General features: G+C 41.7%; 1 protein-coding gene across 2 annotated transcripts in view; it reads right to left on the bottom strand.

Annotated features, from left to right (window-relative positions):
• The window catches only part of LOC310872733 (CD276 antigen-like), a 77865-nt gene that overhangs the window by 48379 nt on the left and 15933 nt on the right, over window positions 1-13553 (bottom strand). For both annotated transcript variants that reach the window (XM_083784790.1, XM_083784791.1), the window contains exon 2: window positions 10097-10187. In XM_083784790.1, the coding sequence (XP_083640916.1) occupies window positions 10097-10113 (17 nt within the window). In that variant the 5' untranslated portion in view covers window positions 10114-10187. The remainder of the gene's footprint in view (window positions 1-10096; window positions 10188-13553) is intronic.

The following is a 13553-nucleotide window of genomic DNA, read 5'->3' as shown; positions in this document are numbered from 1 at the left end:
CATATCCAACATGACATGACAGCCACGTAAACAAAGACACAATGTACTTTACAGCTACACGTTATGCCATATCCAACATGACATGACAGCCACGTAAACAATGACACAATGTACTTTACAGCTAAACGTTATGCCATATCCAACATGACATGACAGCCACGTAAACAAAGACACAATGTACTTTACAGCTAAACGTTATGTCATATCCAACATGACATGACAGCCACGTAAACAAAGACACAATGTACTTTACAGCTAAACGTTATGCCATATCCAACATGACATGACAGCCACGTAAACAAAGACACAATGTACTTTACAGCTAAACGTTATGCCATATCCAACATGACATGACAGCCACGTAAACAAAGACACAATGTACTTTACAGCTAAACGTTATGCCATATCCAACATGACATGACAGCCACGTAAACAAAGACACAATGTACTTTACAGCTACACGTTATGCCATATCCAACATGACATGACAGCCATGTAAACAATGACACAATGTACTTTACAGCTACATGTTATGCCATATCCAACATGACATGACAGCCACGTAAACAAAGACACAATGTACTTTACAGCTAAACGTTATGCCATATCCAACATGACATGACAGCCATGTAAACAAAGACACAATGTACTTTACAGCTAAACGTTATGCCATATCCAACATGACATGACAGCCACGTAAACAAAGACACAATGTACTTTACAGCTACACGTTATGCCATATCCAACATGACATGACAGCCACGTAAACAAAGACACAATGTACTTTACAGCTAAACGTTATGCCATATCCAACATGACATGACAGCCACGTAAACAAAGACACACAATGTACTTTACAGCTACACGTTATGCCATATCCAACATGACATGACAGCCACGTAAACAAAGACACAATGTACTTTACAGCTACACGTTATGCCATATCCAACATGACATGACAGCCATGTAAACAAAGACACAATGTACTTTACAGCTACACGTTATGCCATATCCAACATGACATGACAGCCACGTAAACAGACACACAATGTACTTTACAGCTAAACGTTATGCCATATCCAACATGACATGACAGCCACGTAAACAAAGACACAATGTACTTTACAGCTAAACGTTATGCCATATCCAACATGACATGACAGCCACGTAAACAAAGACACAATGTACTTTACAGCTAAACGTTATGCCATATCCAACATGACATGACAGCCACGTAAACAAAGACACAATGTACTTTACAGCTACACGTTATGCCATATCCAACATGACATGACAGCCACGTAAACAATGACACAATGTACTTTACAGCTAAACGTTATGCCATATCCAACATGACATGACAGCCACGTAAACAAAGACACAATGTACTTTACAGCTAAACGTTATGTCATATCCAACATGACATGACAGCCACGTAAACAAAGACACAATGTACTTTACAGCTAAACGTTATGCCATATCCAACATGACATGACAGCCACGTAAACAAAGACACAATGTACTTTACAGCTAAACGTTATGCCATATCCAACATGACATGACAGCCACGTAAACAAAGACACAATGTACTTTACAGCTAAACGTTATGCCATATCCAACATGACATGACAGCCACGTAAACAAAGACACAATGTACTTTACAGCTAAACGTTATGCCATATCCAACATGACATGACAGCCATGTAAACAAAGACACACAATGTACTTTACAGCTACACGTTATGCCATATCCAACATGACATGACAGCCACGTAAACAAAGACACAATGTACTTTACCGCTAAACGTTATGCCATATCCAACATGACATGACAGCCACGTAAACAAAGACACAATGTACTTTACAGCTACATGTTATGCCATATCCAACATGACATGACAGCCACGTAAACAAAGACACACAATGTACTTTACAGCTAAACGTTATGCCATATCCAACATGACATGACAGCCACGTAAACAATGACACAATGTACTTTACAGCTAAACGTTATGCCATATCCAACATGACATGACAGCCACGTAAACAAAGACACACAATGTACTTTACAGCTAAACGTTATGCCATATCCAACATGACATGACAGCCATGTAAACAAAGACACAATGTACTTTACCGCTACACGTTATGCCATATCCAACATGACATGACAGCCACGTAAACAAAGACACAATGTACTTTACAGCTACACGTTATGCCATATCCAACATGACATGACAGCCACGTAAACAAAGACACAATGTACTTTACAGCTACACGTTATGCCATATCCAACATGACATGACAGCCATGTAAACAAAGACACAATGTACTTTACCGCTACACGTTATGCCATATCCAACATGACATGACAGCCACGTAAACAAAGACACAATGTACTTTACAGCTAAACGTTATGCCATATCCAACATGACATGACAGCCACGTAAACAAAGACACAATGTACTTTACAGCTACACGTTATGCCATATCCAACATGACATGACAGCCATGTAAACAAAGACACAATGTACTTTACAGCTAAACGTTATGCCATATCCAACATGACATGACAGCCACGTAAACAAAGACACAATGTACTTTACAGCTAAACGTTATGCCATATCCAACATGACATGACAGCCACGTAAACAAAGACACACAATGTACTTTACAGCTACATGTTATGCCATATCCAACATGACATGACAGCCACGTAAACAAAGACACAATGTACTTTACCGCTACATGTTATGCCATATCCAACATGACATGACAGCCACGTAAACAAAGACACACAATGTACTTTACAGCTAAACGTTATGCCATATCCAACATGACATGACAGCCACGTAAACAAAGACACAATGTACTTTACAGCTAAACGTTATGCCATATCCAACATGACATGACAGCCATGTAAACAAAGACACAATGTACTTTACAGCTACATGTTATGCCATATCCAACATGACATGACAGCCACGTAAACAAAGACACAATGTACTTTACAGCTAAACGTTATGCCATATCCAACATGACATGACAGCCATGTAAACAAAGACACAATGTACTTTACAGCTACATGTTATGCCATATCCAACATGACATGACAGCCATGTAAACAGACACAATGTACTTTACCGCTAAACGTTATGCCATATCCAACATGACATGACAGCCACGTAAACAAAGACACAATGTACTTTACAGCTAAACGTTATGCCATATCCAACATGACATGACAGCCACGTAAACAAAGACACAATGTACTTTACAGCTAAACGTTATGCCATATCCAACATGACATGACAGCCATGTAAACAAAGACACAATGTACTTTACAGCTAAACGTTATGCCATATCCAACATGACATGACAGCCATGTAAACAAAGACACAATGTACTTTACAGCTAAACGTTATGCCATATCCAACATGACATGACAGCCATGTAAACAAAGACACAATGTACTTTACAGCTAAACGTTATGCCATATCCAACATGACATGACAGCCATGTAAACAAAGACACAATGTACTTTACAGCTAAACGTTATGCCATATCCAACATGACATGACAGCCATGTAAACAAAGACACAATGTACTTTACAGCTACATGTTATGCCATATCCAACATGACATGACAGCCACGTAAACAAAGACACAATGTACTTTACAGCTACACGTTATGCCATATCCAACATGACATGACAGCCATGTAAACAAAGACACAATGTACTTTACAGCTACACGTTATGCCATATCCAACATGACATGACAGCCACGTAAACAAAGACACACAATGTACTTTACAGCTAAACGTTATGCCATATCCAACATGACATGACAGCCACGTAAACAAAGACACAATGTACTTTACCGCTAAACGTTATGCCATATCCAACATGACATGACAGCCACGTAAACAATGACACAATGTACTTTACAGCTACACGTTATGCCATATCCAACATGACATGACAGCCACGTAAACAAAGACACAATGTACTTTACAGCTACACGTTATGCCATATCCAACATGACATGACAGCCACGTAAACAAAGACACACAATGTACTTTACAGCTACACGTTATGCCATATCCAACATGACATGACAGCCATGTAAACAAAGACACACAATGTACTTTACCGCTACACGTTATGCCATATCCAACATGACATGACAGCCACGTAAACAAAGACACACAATGTACTTTACCGCTACACGTTATGCCATATCCAACATGACATGACAGCCACGTAAACAAAGACACAATGTACTTTACAGCTAAACGTTATGCCATATCCAACATGACATGACAGCCACGTAAACAAAGACACAATGTACTTTACAGCTAAACGTTATGCCATATCCAACATGACATGACAGCCACGTAAACAAAGACACAATGTACTTTACAGCTAAACGTTATGCCATATCCAACATGACATGACAGCCATGTAAACAAAGACACAATGTACTTTACAGCTAAACGTTATGCCATATCCAACATGACATGACAGCCACGTAAACAATGACACAATATACTTTACAGCTAAACGTTATGCCATATCCAACATGACATGACAGCCACGTAAACAAAGACACACAATGTACTTTACAGCTAAACGTTATGCCATATCCAACATGACATGACAGCCATGTAAACAAAGACACACAATGTACTTTACAGCTACACGTTATGCCATATCCAACATGACATGACAGCCACGTAAACAAAGACACACAATGTACTTTACAGCTACACGTTATGCCATATCCAACATGACATGACAGCCATGTAAACAAAGACACACAATGTACTTTACAGCTACACGTTATGCCATATCCAACATGATATGACAGCCACGTAAACAAAGACACAATGTACTTTACAGCTAAACGTTATGCCATATCCAACATGACATGACAGCCACGTAAACAAAGACACAATGTACTTTACCGCTACACGTTATGCCATATCCAACATGACATGACAGCCACGTAAACAAAGACACAATGTACTTTACAGCTAAACGTTATGCCATATCCAACATGACATGACAGCCACGTAAACAAAGACACAATGTACTTTACAGCTAAACGTTATGCCATATCCAACATGACATGACAGCCACGTAAACAAAGACACAATGTACTTTACAGCTAAACGTTATGCCATATCCAACATGACATGACAGCCACGTAAACAAAGACACAATGTACTTTACAGCTACATGTTATGCCATATCCAACATGACATGACAGCCACGTAAACAAAGACACAATGTACTTTACAGCTACACGTTATGCCATATCCAACATGACATGACAGCCATGTAAACAAAGACACAATGTACTTTACAGCTAAACGTTGCCGTTATCTTAACCCATTCTGACCTGAGGTCAGATTCTAAAAATGTCTGTTTGAAAATGACAGTTTTCTGATAAAGCTATGTTTCTATGTCAGTCGTTCTTCGATTTTTCAAAAAATAGCAGACCTACAAGCTCGTATCGCGCCACTCGGTGGCGCGATATGAGCTTGTAGATCTGCTATTTTTAAATAGCTAAAGCATGACATGATGCTGACACCAAAATGGGTGCCCGGTCAGAATGGGTTAATTAAACCCTATACATGTAAGTTTATCCATCTATCAGTATATAAATTATAGACCAAATAAATAACTGAGAGGAAACTATAATTCTTGTTCTAATATTATGCGTGTTTATTCAATCATCATTTATTTAACTCACGACCATGATCACATGGTTTGGAGCACAGATTCATAAAAGTATACAATCGAAAGTATACAATACATTACAGATTACACGATATACACAGACATATCGGAAGGCTTTCCCTATTTATATACAGTGGAAGAACATTTTTCAGAAAAGCACCCAATTTATAGATTACTTTTTGTTTTTCAGATTTTAGTAATGCAATAAGTTTAACCCATTCTGACCGGGCACCCATGTTGGTGTCAGCATCATGTTATGCTTTATCTATTGAAAAATAGCAGATCTACAAGCTCATATTGCGCCACCGAGTGGCGCGATACGAGCTTGTAGGTCTGCTATTTTTGAACAATCGAAGAACGACTGACATTTTTTAAAATCTGATCTCAGGTCAGAATGGGTCAATCAGACCAGTGTGTGTCCAGCGGAAACCTCGTATGAATCTGATCTCAGGTCAGAATGGGTTAAACATAAAAAAAATAAAGTGGCAGGTATTTTTGCCTGAAATTCATAATGCCAGTATTCTTACATTCCAACAAAACATGACACTCATCTCCAATTCTGTCTTCATTACATTAGGTTACAAATCCTCTGACTTCTTTCCAATCCTTTATATCTAGCGATGACCTTTGGCATTATTGTGTTGTTTAGCCTAAGGTTGCAAATAGCCTGTCTATACTTACGGTTTTCACATGGAAGGTATTTTTCTAGTTTGAACTCTTGTTTGTATTCAACATAGGTGTCACATGGTGTCATACTATTGAGTTCACTTTGCCACTTTTGCAAAAACTGGTCTTTCAACCTTCGTTCGACAGATTGTCCAGATTATGTTATCCTGACGTGGCAAACATTGACACAGTGACATGTATACATATATACATGTATACATATATACATATATACATGTATACAGACAGGACATATTATGGGATGTCACGTCTGGTTGCGTCAATTTGCGTAGTTCCTTGTAGGGCAACTAAAGGTTTGTTGACATTTTAAACGGGTTGTTGACATTTTAAGCAGATCGAGGCTTCTCAAAGGTTAACCTGCTATATCTAATCTAACATTAGACATAGCTCAGTGGCCTTGTGGTTAGAGTGTCCGCCCTGAGACTGGGAGGTCAGGGGTTCGATTCCCCCGGCCGGGTCATACCAAAGACTGTAAAAATGGGACCCAATGCCTCCCTGCTCGACACTCAGCATCAAGTGTAAGTCCCTGCGACATACTAGCGTCATGTCCAGGGGGTGTACTTGTACATCAAGCTATCCAGACATAAATAAATATATAGGCCTAAACATAGGCTATAGTACATATATGTACTATATATGTACATATATGTACTATAGCCAGACATGTGCAGGTGTTGGACTGAACATCTAAGATGATCCTTTTGAAACTTCTCAATGGAATCTTTCAAAGTCAATCAATCAATGTTCAGTTCTATGTTTCTATGGTTCAATACTGACCATCAATGTTCAGTTGTATGTTTATATGGTTCAATACTGACCGTCCCTGTTTCAGTTGTATGTTTATATGGTTCAATACTGACCATCAGTGTTCAGTTGTATGTTTATATGGTTCAATACTGACCGTCCCTGTTTCAGTTGTATGTTTATATGGTTCACACTCACAGACAGCGTTGGTCATGTTTTCATGTTGGGTTTTCTTCTGGTAGCCTTGCAGAGCCATGAGGCCCATATATGGGGGGACAAGGGGAGAGCAACCTAGTCCCCATATATGGGGGACAAGGGGAGACCAACCTAGTCCCCATATATGGGGGACAAGGGGAGAGCAACCTAGTCCCCATATATGGGGGACAAGGGGAGACCAACCTAGTCCCCATATATGGGGGACAAGGGGAGACCAACCTAGTCCCCATATATGGGGGACAAGGGGAGACCAACCTAGTCCCCATATATGGGGGACAAGGGGAGAGCAACCTAGTCCCCATATATGGGGGACAAGGGGAGAGCAACCTAGTCCCCATATATGGGGGACAAGGGGAGACCAACCTAGTCCCCATATATGGGGGACAAGGGGAGACCAACCTAGTCCCCATATATGGGGGGACAAGGGGAGACCAACCTAGTCCCCATATATGGGGGGACAAGGGGAGACCAACCTAGTCCCCATATATGGGGGACAAGGGGAGACCAACCTAGTCCCCATATATGGGGGACAAGGGGAGACCAACCTAGTCCCCATATATGAGGGACAAGGGGAGACCAACCTAGTCCCCATATATGGGGGACAAGGGGAGAGCAACGGACTTGAACTCATGCTTCCTTCATGCCTGAGTGTCCAAGTTGCTCCTTTCCACCTGACAGGGGGGAGTTTCCCTGGTTGGACGTCGTAGCGCGTGGAAGGAACACGTTATTCCAACCAGTTCCATTCCCCTCCATCAGGCGCCCCGGCTGGCCAGGGGGAGGCAGTATAGAGACCAGTTCCTTTCCCCTCCATCAGGCGCCCCGGCTGGCCAGGGGGAGGCAGTATAGAGACCAGTTCCTTTCCCCTCCATCAGGCGCCCCGGCTGGCCAGGGGGAGGCAGTATAGAGACCAGTTCCTTTCCCCTCCATCAGGCGCCCCGGCTGGCCAGGGGGAGGCAGTATAGAGACCAGTTCCTTTCCCCTCCATCAGGCGCCCCGGCTGGCCAGGAGGAGGCTGTATAGAGACCAGTTCCTTTCCCCTCCATCAGGCGCCCCGGCTGGCCAGGGGGAGGCAGTATAGTGTATGTCTGGATACTGTATGTACTAGCCTATGTTTATTTATATTTATTTATTATGTCTGTTTATATTTTGTACATTGTGTATTTAGCGAAGAAGACACAAGAAAAAGAGGGGCTACATAATTTCCATTTCATATCGTTACAATTATGATTTTCCTTTTTTTTTCAACTGAATGGCAGGAAAATGGAAATGTAGAGTTTACATTATAATACACATAGTACATGCATTCATACACCTTCCCTAATGATTATATCTGGTTTCAGTATTTAATACTATTTATTTACTGTGTCGCAGTCCCTCCCCCTTTCAGAACAACGAGTGGCCCAGGAAATTAATCCCAATGCATTTTTCCCATAGGCTTTTCTTAAAGTATTTATTTAAAGACGGTTACGCCGCGGACAAAGACCACTCGGATCGTGACAAATCATGACAATGAACACAATGTTTTGGGGCCGATCAAATAATTTATAAGAAGAAAAACAAAACAAATAGTGTTGTGTCTCCTGCCTTTATTTTCTTCTTTCTAATGATTTGATCGGCCCCAAAACATTGTGTTCATTGTCATGATTTGTCACGATCCGAGTTGGCTTTGTCCGCGGCGTAACCGTCTTTAAATAAATACTTAATAAGAAGAAATGCCTATGGGAAAAATGGGATTCATTTCCTGGGCCACTCGTTGTTCTGAAAGGGGGAGGGACTGCGACGCTCTACTGTCTCTAATATTAAGGTTCTTTTTGCAGTGGGTTTGTATTGGTGGTGAGGAGGGGGCCGGGGGCAGTGGCGGGGGTCGCGAGACATGGCCAAAGCATTAACCCATTTTGGTGTTAGCATCATGTTATGCTTTAGCTATTGAAAAATAGCAGATCTACAAGCTCATAGCGCGCCACCGAGTGGCGCGCTATGAGCTTGAAGGTCTGCTATTTTTTGAATAATCGAAGAACGACTGACATAGAAACACAGCTTTATCAGAAAACTGTCAGGATGTAGAAGACATTTATAGAATCTGATCTCAGGTCAGAATGGATTAAATCAAATAAAATAAATCTACATTTAATCTCATTCAGTAGTGAAAACAGAACTTGGAAAATAGTACAGGCTATTTATTGATTGATGTGATACTTTATTATCAACAGGCTTTGGGCCAATAAGCCGCTATAGCGTCTATAGGCTTGTTTCCATTGTGGTCTTCTGTATAATATCTTTAGTGGGTCAGTATTGGTACCGACAGATTTGACACTGCAGATAATCGTTGATCGGACATCGGTCATAGTTTCATAATCGCCCTAATTCTATGTCATCAACGCTTGGAGCTCTGCTGTCCGAGGCCAAGCATTGCACTGGACGGCGCAACGCGTTACTATTAATTATGGATTATACTTTCCTGACCGTAAGCAATGACATCCTGGGATAATCAATAAGGGGCAGGACATTATTGAGAAACGAACCATTTCCAATCACCCTGATCAAGGGATTCATTTCCTCAATAATGACCCAATAATCCCTATTGATTATGCCTTGCTTAAAGGGACGTTTCACCGATGGAAGAAAACTGCTGTCAAGCAATGTTAATAGAGGGTATATGCGCATGCTTAAGGTTTCACTACATTTCACTCCATCACACGTACCTGCTGTCAGCCTGCATGTTGACGGACTGATGTCATCAGAACAGCCGTCAGACGATTGGTCACATTACATACACGCAGTCTTCACCACTTCCTGAAAACACAAACAAAAAGGATTTCACACCAATTTAATTTAAACTCGGTATCCCTGGAGCCTCGGCCACAGCCAAGAGGGTCCACCTTGTTCAATTCATCAAAACATTTAGAGACATACAAATAGACACTTCTATATAGAACAGGAATTCAGACACCCAGAGAAAGATTGGTTGCCTTAACCCATTTTGGGGCGGGAACCCATTTTGGTGTCAGCATTATGTGGCATGCTTTAGCTATTGAAAAATAGCAGATCTACAAGCTCGTAGCGCGCCACCGAGTGGCGCTGTCACATTCTGTCTCTCCCTCAGTCTGTGACTCCACACTGGCCACTCCCATATCCCATTCCAGCACACCCAGTTCACACAGTTCCATTTACACACCTGTCTTCAACTACCTCATCAGCACAGCAGTGAACACTTCTCCAATCAACCTGCTCACTATATAACTGGACTCAGTACAAACACTCATTGTCAGTTCATAACCTGTGTCACAGATGTCCTGCCTGTTCCTGTGTTGACTTTGATGTCATTCTGATTCATGCCTGATTCCTACCTGCATTCCCCTGTGTAAGATATCTCGTAATTCTTTATTAAATACTTTATTATTCTACTCTAGTTTGTTGTGACTTTGCTCCTGGGTTCATATCAACTCTGTCTGCATCCTTGACAGGCGCGCTACGAGCTTGTAGGTCTGCTATATATATTTTTTTTTTTATCGAAGAACCACTGACATAGAAACATAGCTTTAGATTGTGGGGGGCCTAAATAATATAGTAGAAGCGTTTTTTATCAAGAATTGATCAATGTCACCGCATGGTCCAAACAGTACAAATTAGGGGGGAAAAAAAATAATAATATATATATATATATATATAATATATATATATTTTTTTAAGAGCACATCGCCAAAAGGGCAGGGGGTGCTCTAGCACCCCCTAGTGTCTATCTGTGCACGCCACTGGTCTTAAGTGTATGTATTTTTGACCAGCTCAGTGGCCTCGTGGGTTAGAGTCTCCGCCCTGAGATCGTGGAGGTCGGGGTTCGATCCCCGGCCGGGTCATACCAAAGTAATAAAAAGACTAAAAATGGGACCCAGTCAGTGCCTAAAGGCTCATACATAGTCTGGTTTTACGGTGGTGGGGTGACCACCGAACTACAACATGACGTCACGAGCCGCGGTTAAGAGCAAACCACCGCCACCGCTCCAGCCCTTCTCTCTGTTTTTACTCAACGTTATTTCAGCTCCGGTGGTCAGCTCACCACCGGAGCGGTGGTCACCTCACCACAGAAAATCCAGACTATGAATAGGCCTTAACCCTGCTTGACAAATAGAGGACGGGGGGGAGGAGGTGTCATGTGGTCCCTGCATGAGCATTTATTTATTTAGGATTGATCTTTCTTTCCACTAGTTGAGAAACCGTGACCTGAATGACCTCCATGTTGACAGTACATGCATTAATCATTTACTGACAAGTTGGAGGTCAGGAAATTAGTTTAGTTATTATAAAGTTTAGTTATAAAGTTAGAATTCCAAAGAGAGAAGAAAGAAGTGCACCGGATTCTCTGCTTGAGTCGATGTTGTTTGGAAATAATTAGCAGCAACTTGGGACACTCAGGCATGAAGGAAGCAGGTTGGTCTCCCCTTGTCCCCCATATATGGGGACTAGGTTGGTCTCCCCTTGTCCCCCATATATGGGGACTAGGTTGGTCTCCCCTTGTCCCCCATATATGGGGACCAGGTTGGTCTCCCCTTGTCCCCCATATATGGGGACTAGGTTGGTCTCCCCTTGTCCCCCATATATGGGGACTAGGCTGGTCTCCCCTTGTCCCCCATATATGGGGACTAGGTTGGTCTCCCCTTGTCCCCCATATATGGGGACAAGGTTGGTCTCCCCTTGTCCCCCATATATGGGGACTAGGTTGGTCTCCCCTTGTCCCCCATATATGGGGACTAGGTTGGTGGAGGGTGTGTAGAGCCCAGGATCACTAGATCATTAGATGATTGACACAGGGGTGAAAAATGGGTTACAAAATTGTGGGATAAAAATATATATATGTAAAAAAAAGGACCCATATGACAGAAATAAGCTAAGCAGCATCCAAAAACCAAACCAGGCAAAGTAACTGTGAATGAATCCACGTTAGGCTGGAAATATGCAGGCTTGGCAACCGGTGTTGCCACAACTGGTGACAGAGCAGGCTCAGCAGAAAATTATCTCCTGTCGATCTCCTGTCGGGACTTTCACAAGCTAATATTGACCAGCTCGCAGCTGGTAAAAAAGTGCAACTATAGTCAATAAAGTGCATCTGGTCAGTAATGGCTGCTGCCATCTGGCGATCTCTGATTGAGCATTTTGATTGGCAGGGGAACAAATTAGTGTTTCAAGCTATTATGCGCGCGTGTGTGTGTGTGTGTGTGTGTGTGTGTGTGTGTGTGTGTGTGTGTGTGTGTGTGTGTGTGTGTGTGTGTGTGTGTGTGTGTGTGTGTGTCTTTCCATTGATTGTTGCTAATCTGTAAGACAAAAGAGGGGAGGGGTCTTTGGATGTGTGCATGACTGAGCAAAACAAACAAACAAAGAATCATCATCACGTCAAAAACTAACTGTTCAGGAGTTAATAGCACATATATACTAACATATATACATTACTAACACATATACTAACACACATATACTAACACATACTAACACATAATATACTATTACTAACTTATACTAACACATACTAGAGCATATATATAAGCAAAAGGTATCTTTCCTCCAAGTTGTCCTGCTTGTCGGTGCTTACGGTGTAAGTTGCAGACTTGAAAAGAAAAGAAGGGAATCCAAAGCACTCCGTCTTTGGTGATAAATCAAATAGTATAGATTTGATAAAGCAAATATAGATAACAGGACCTACGCGTTTCGAAACTTTCGACCAAAGGGTCTTGGTCAGGGACTACCTGTAGCTAGGTGTAAGAGACCACAGAAGACATGTTGTCCATTCGTTGCTACGGCGATGTCAACAGCAGCAGGCAGTTCAAATAAATGGGGAGGGGTCTTTGGAGTAAGCCGTTTTGGACTGAGGTTGATAAAAAAAAGGCTTCTAAATCAACCCATGTTTCTATGTCAGTTGGTGCTCAACCTTTTTCATGTCAAGGACCCCCAGAATTATCTCTATTGGGCCACGGACCCCCATCTCAAAATATGTAGTTCCAGGGACCCCCCCCCACCCAGAAGCCAATATTTTAGTTAAAAATGTCCGCTCTGAAATATATATATATATATATTCAATGATTTGCGCCACATTTGAACGACTTTTCAAAAATAGCAGACCTACAAGCTTCCAAGAAGCTACAAGAATTCCCGCCTAGATGCTTCACTTAA

The sequence above is a fragment of the Protomyctophum parallelum genome (genome assembly GCF_964188405.1).
Source record: "Protomyctophum parallelum genome assembly, chromosome: 1".
NCBI classification, from domain to species: domain Eukaryota; kingdom Metazoa; phylum Chordata; class Actinopteri; order Myctophiformes; family Myctophidae; genus Protomyctophum; species Protomyctophum parallelum.
This window is presented reverse-complemented; position numbering and strand designations above follow the sequence as displayed.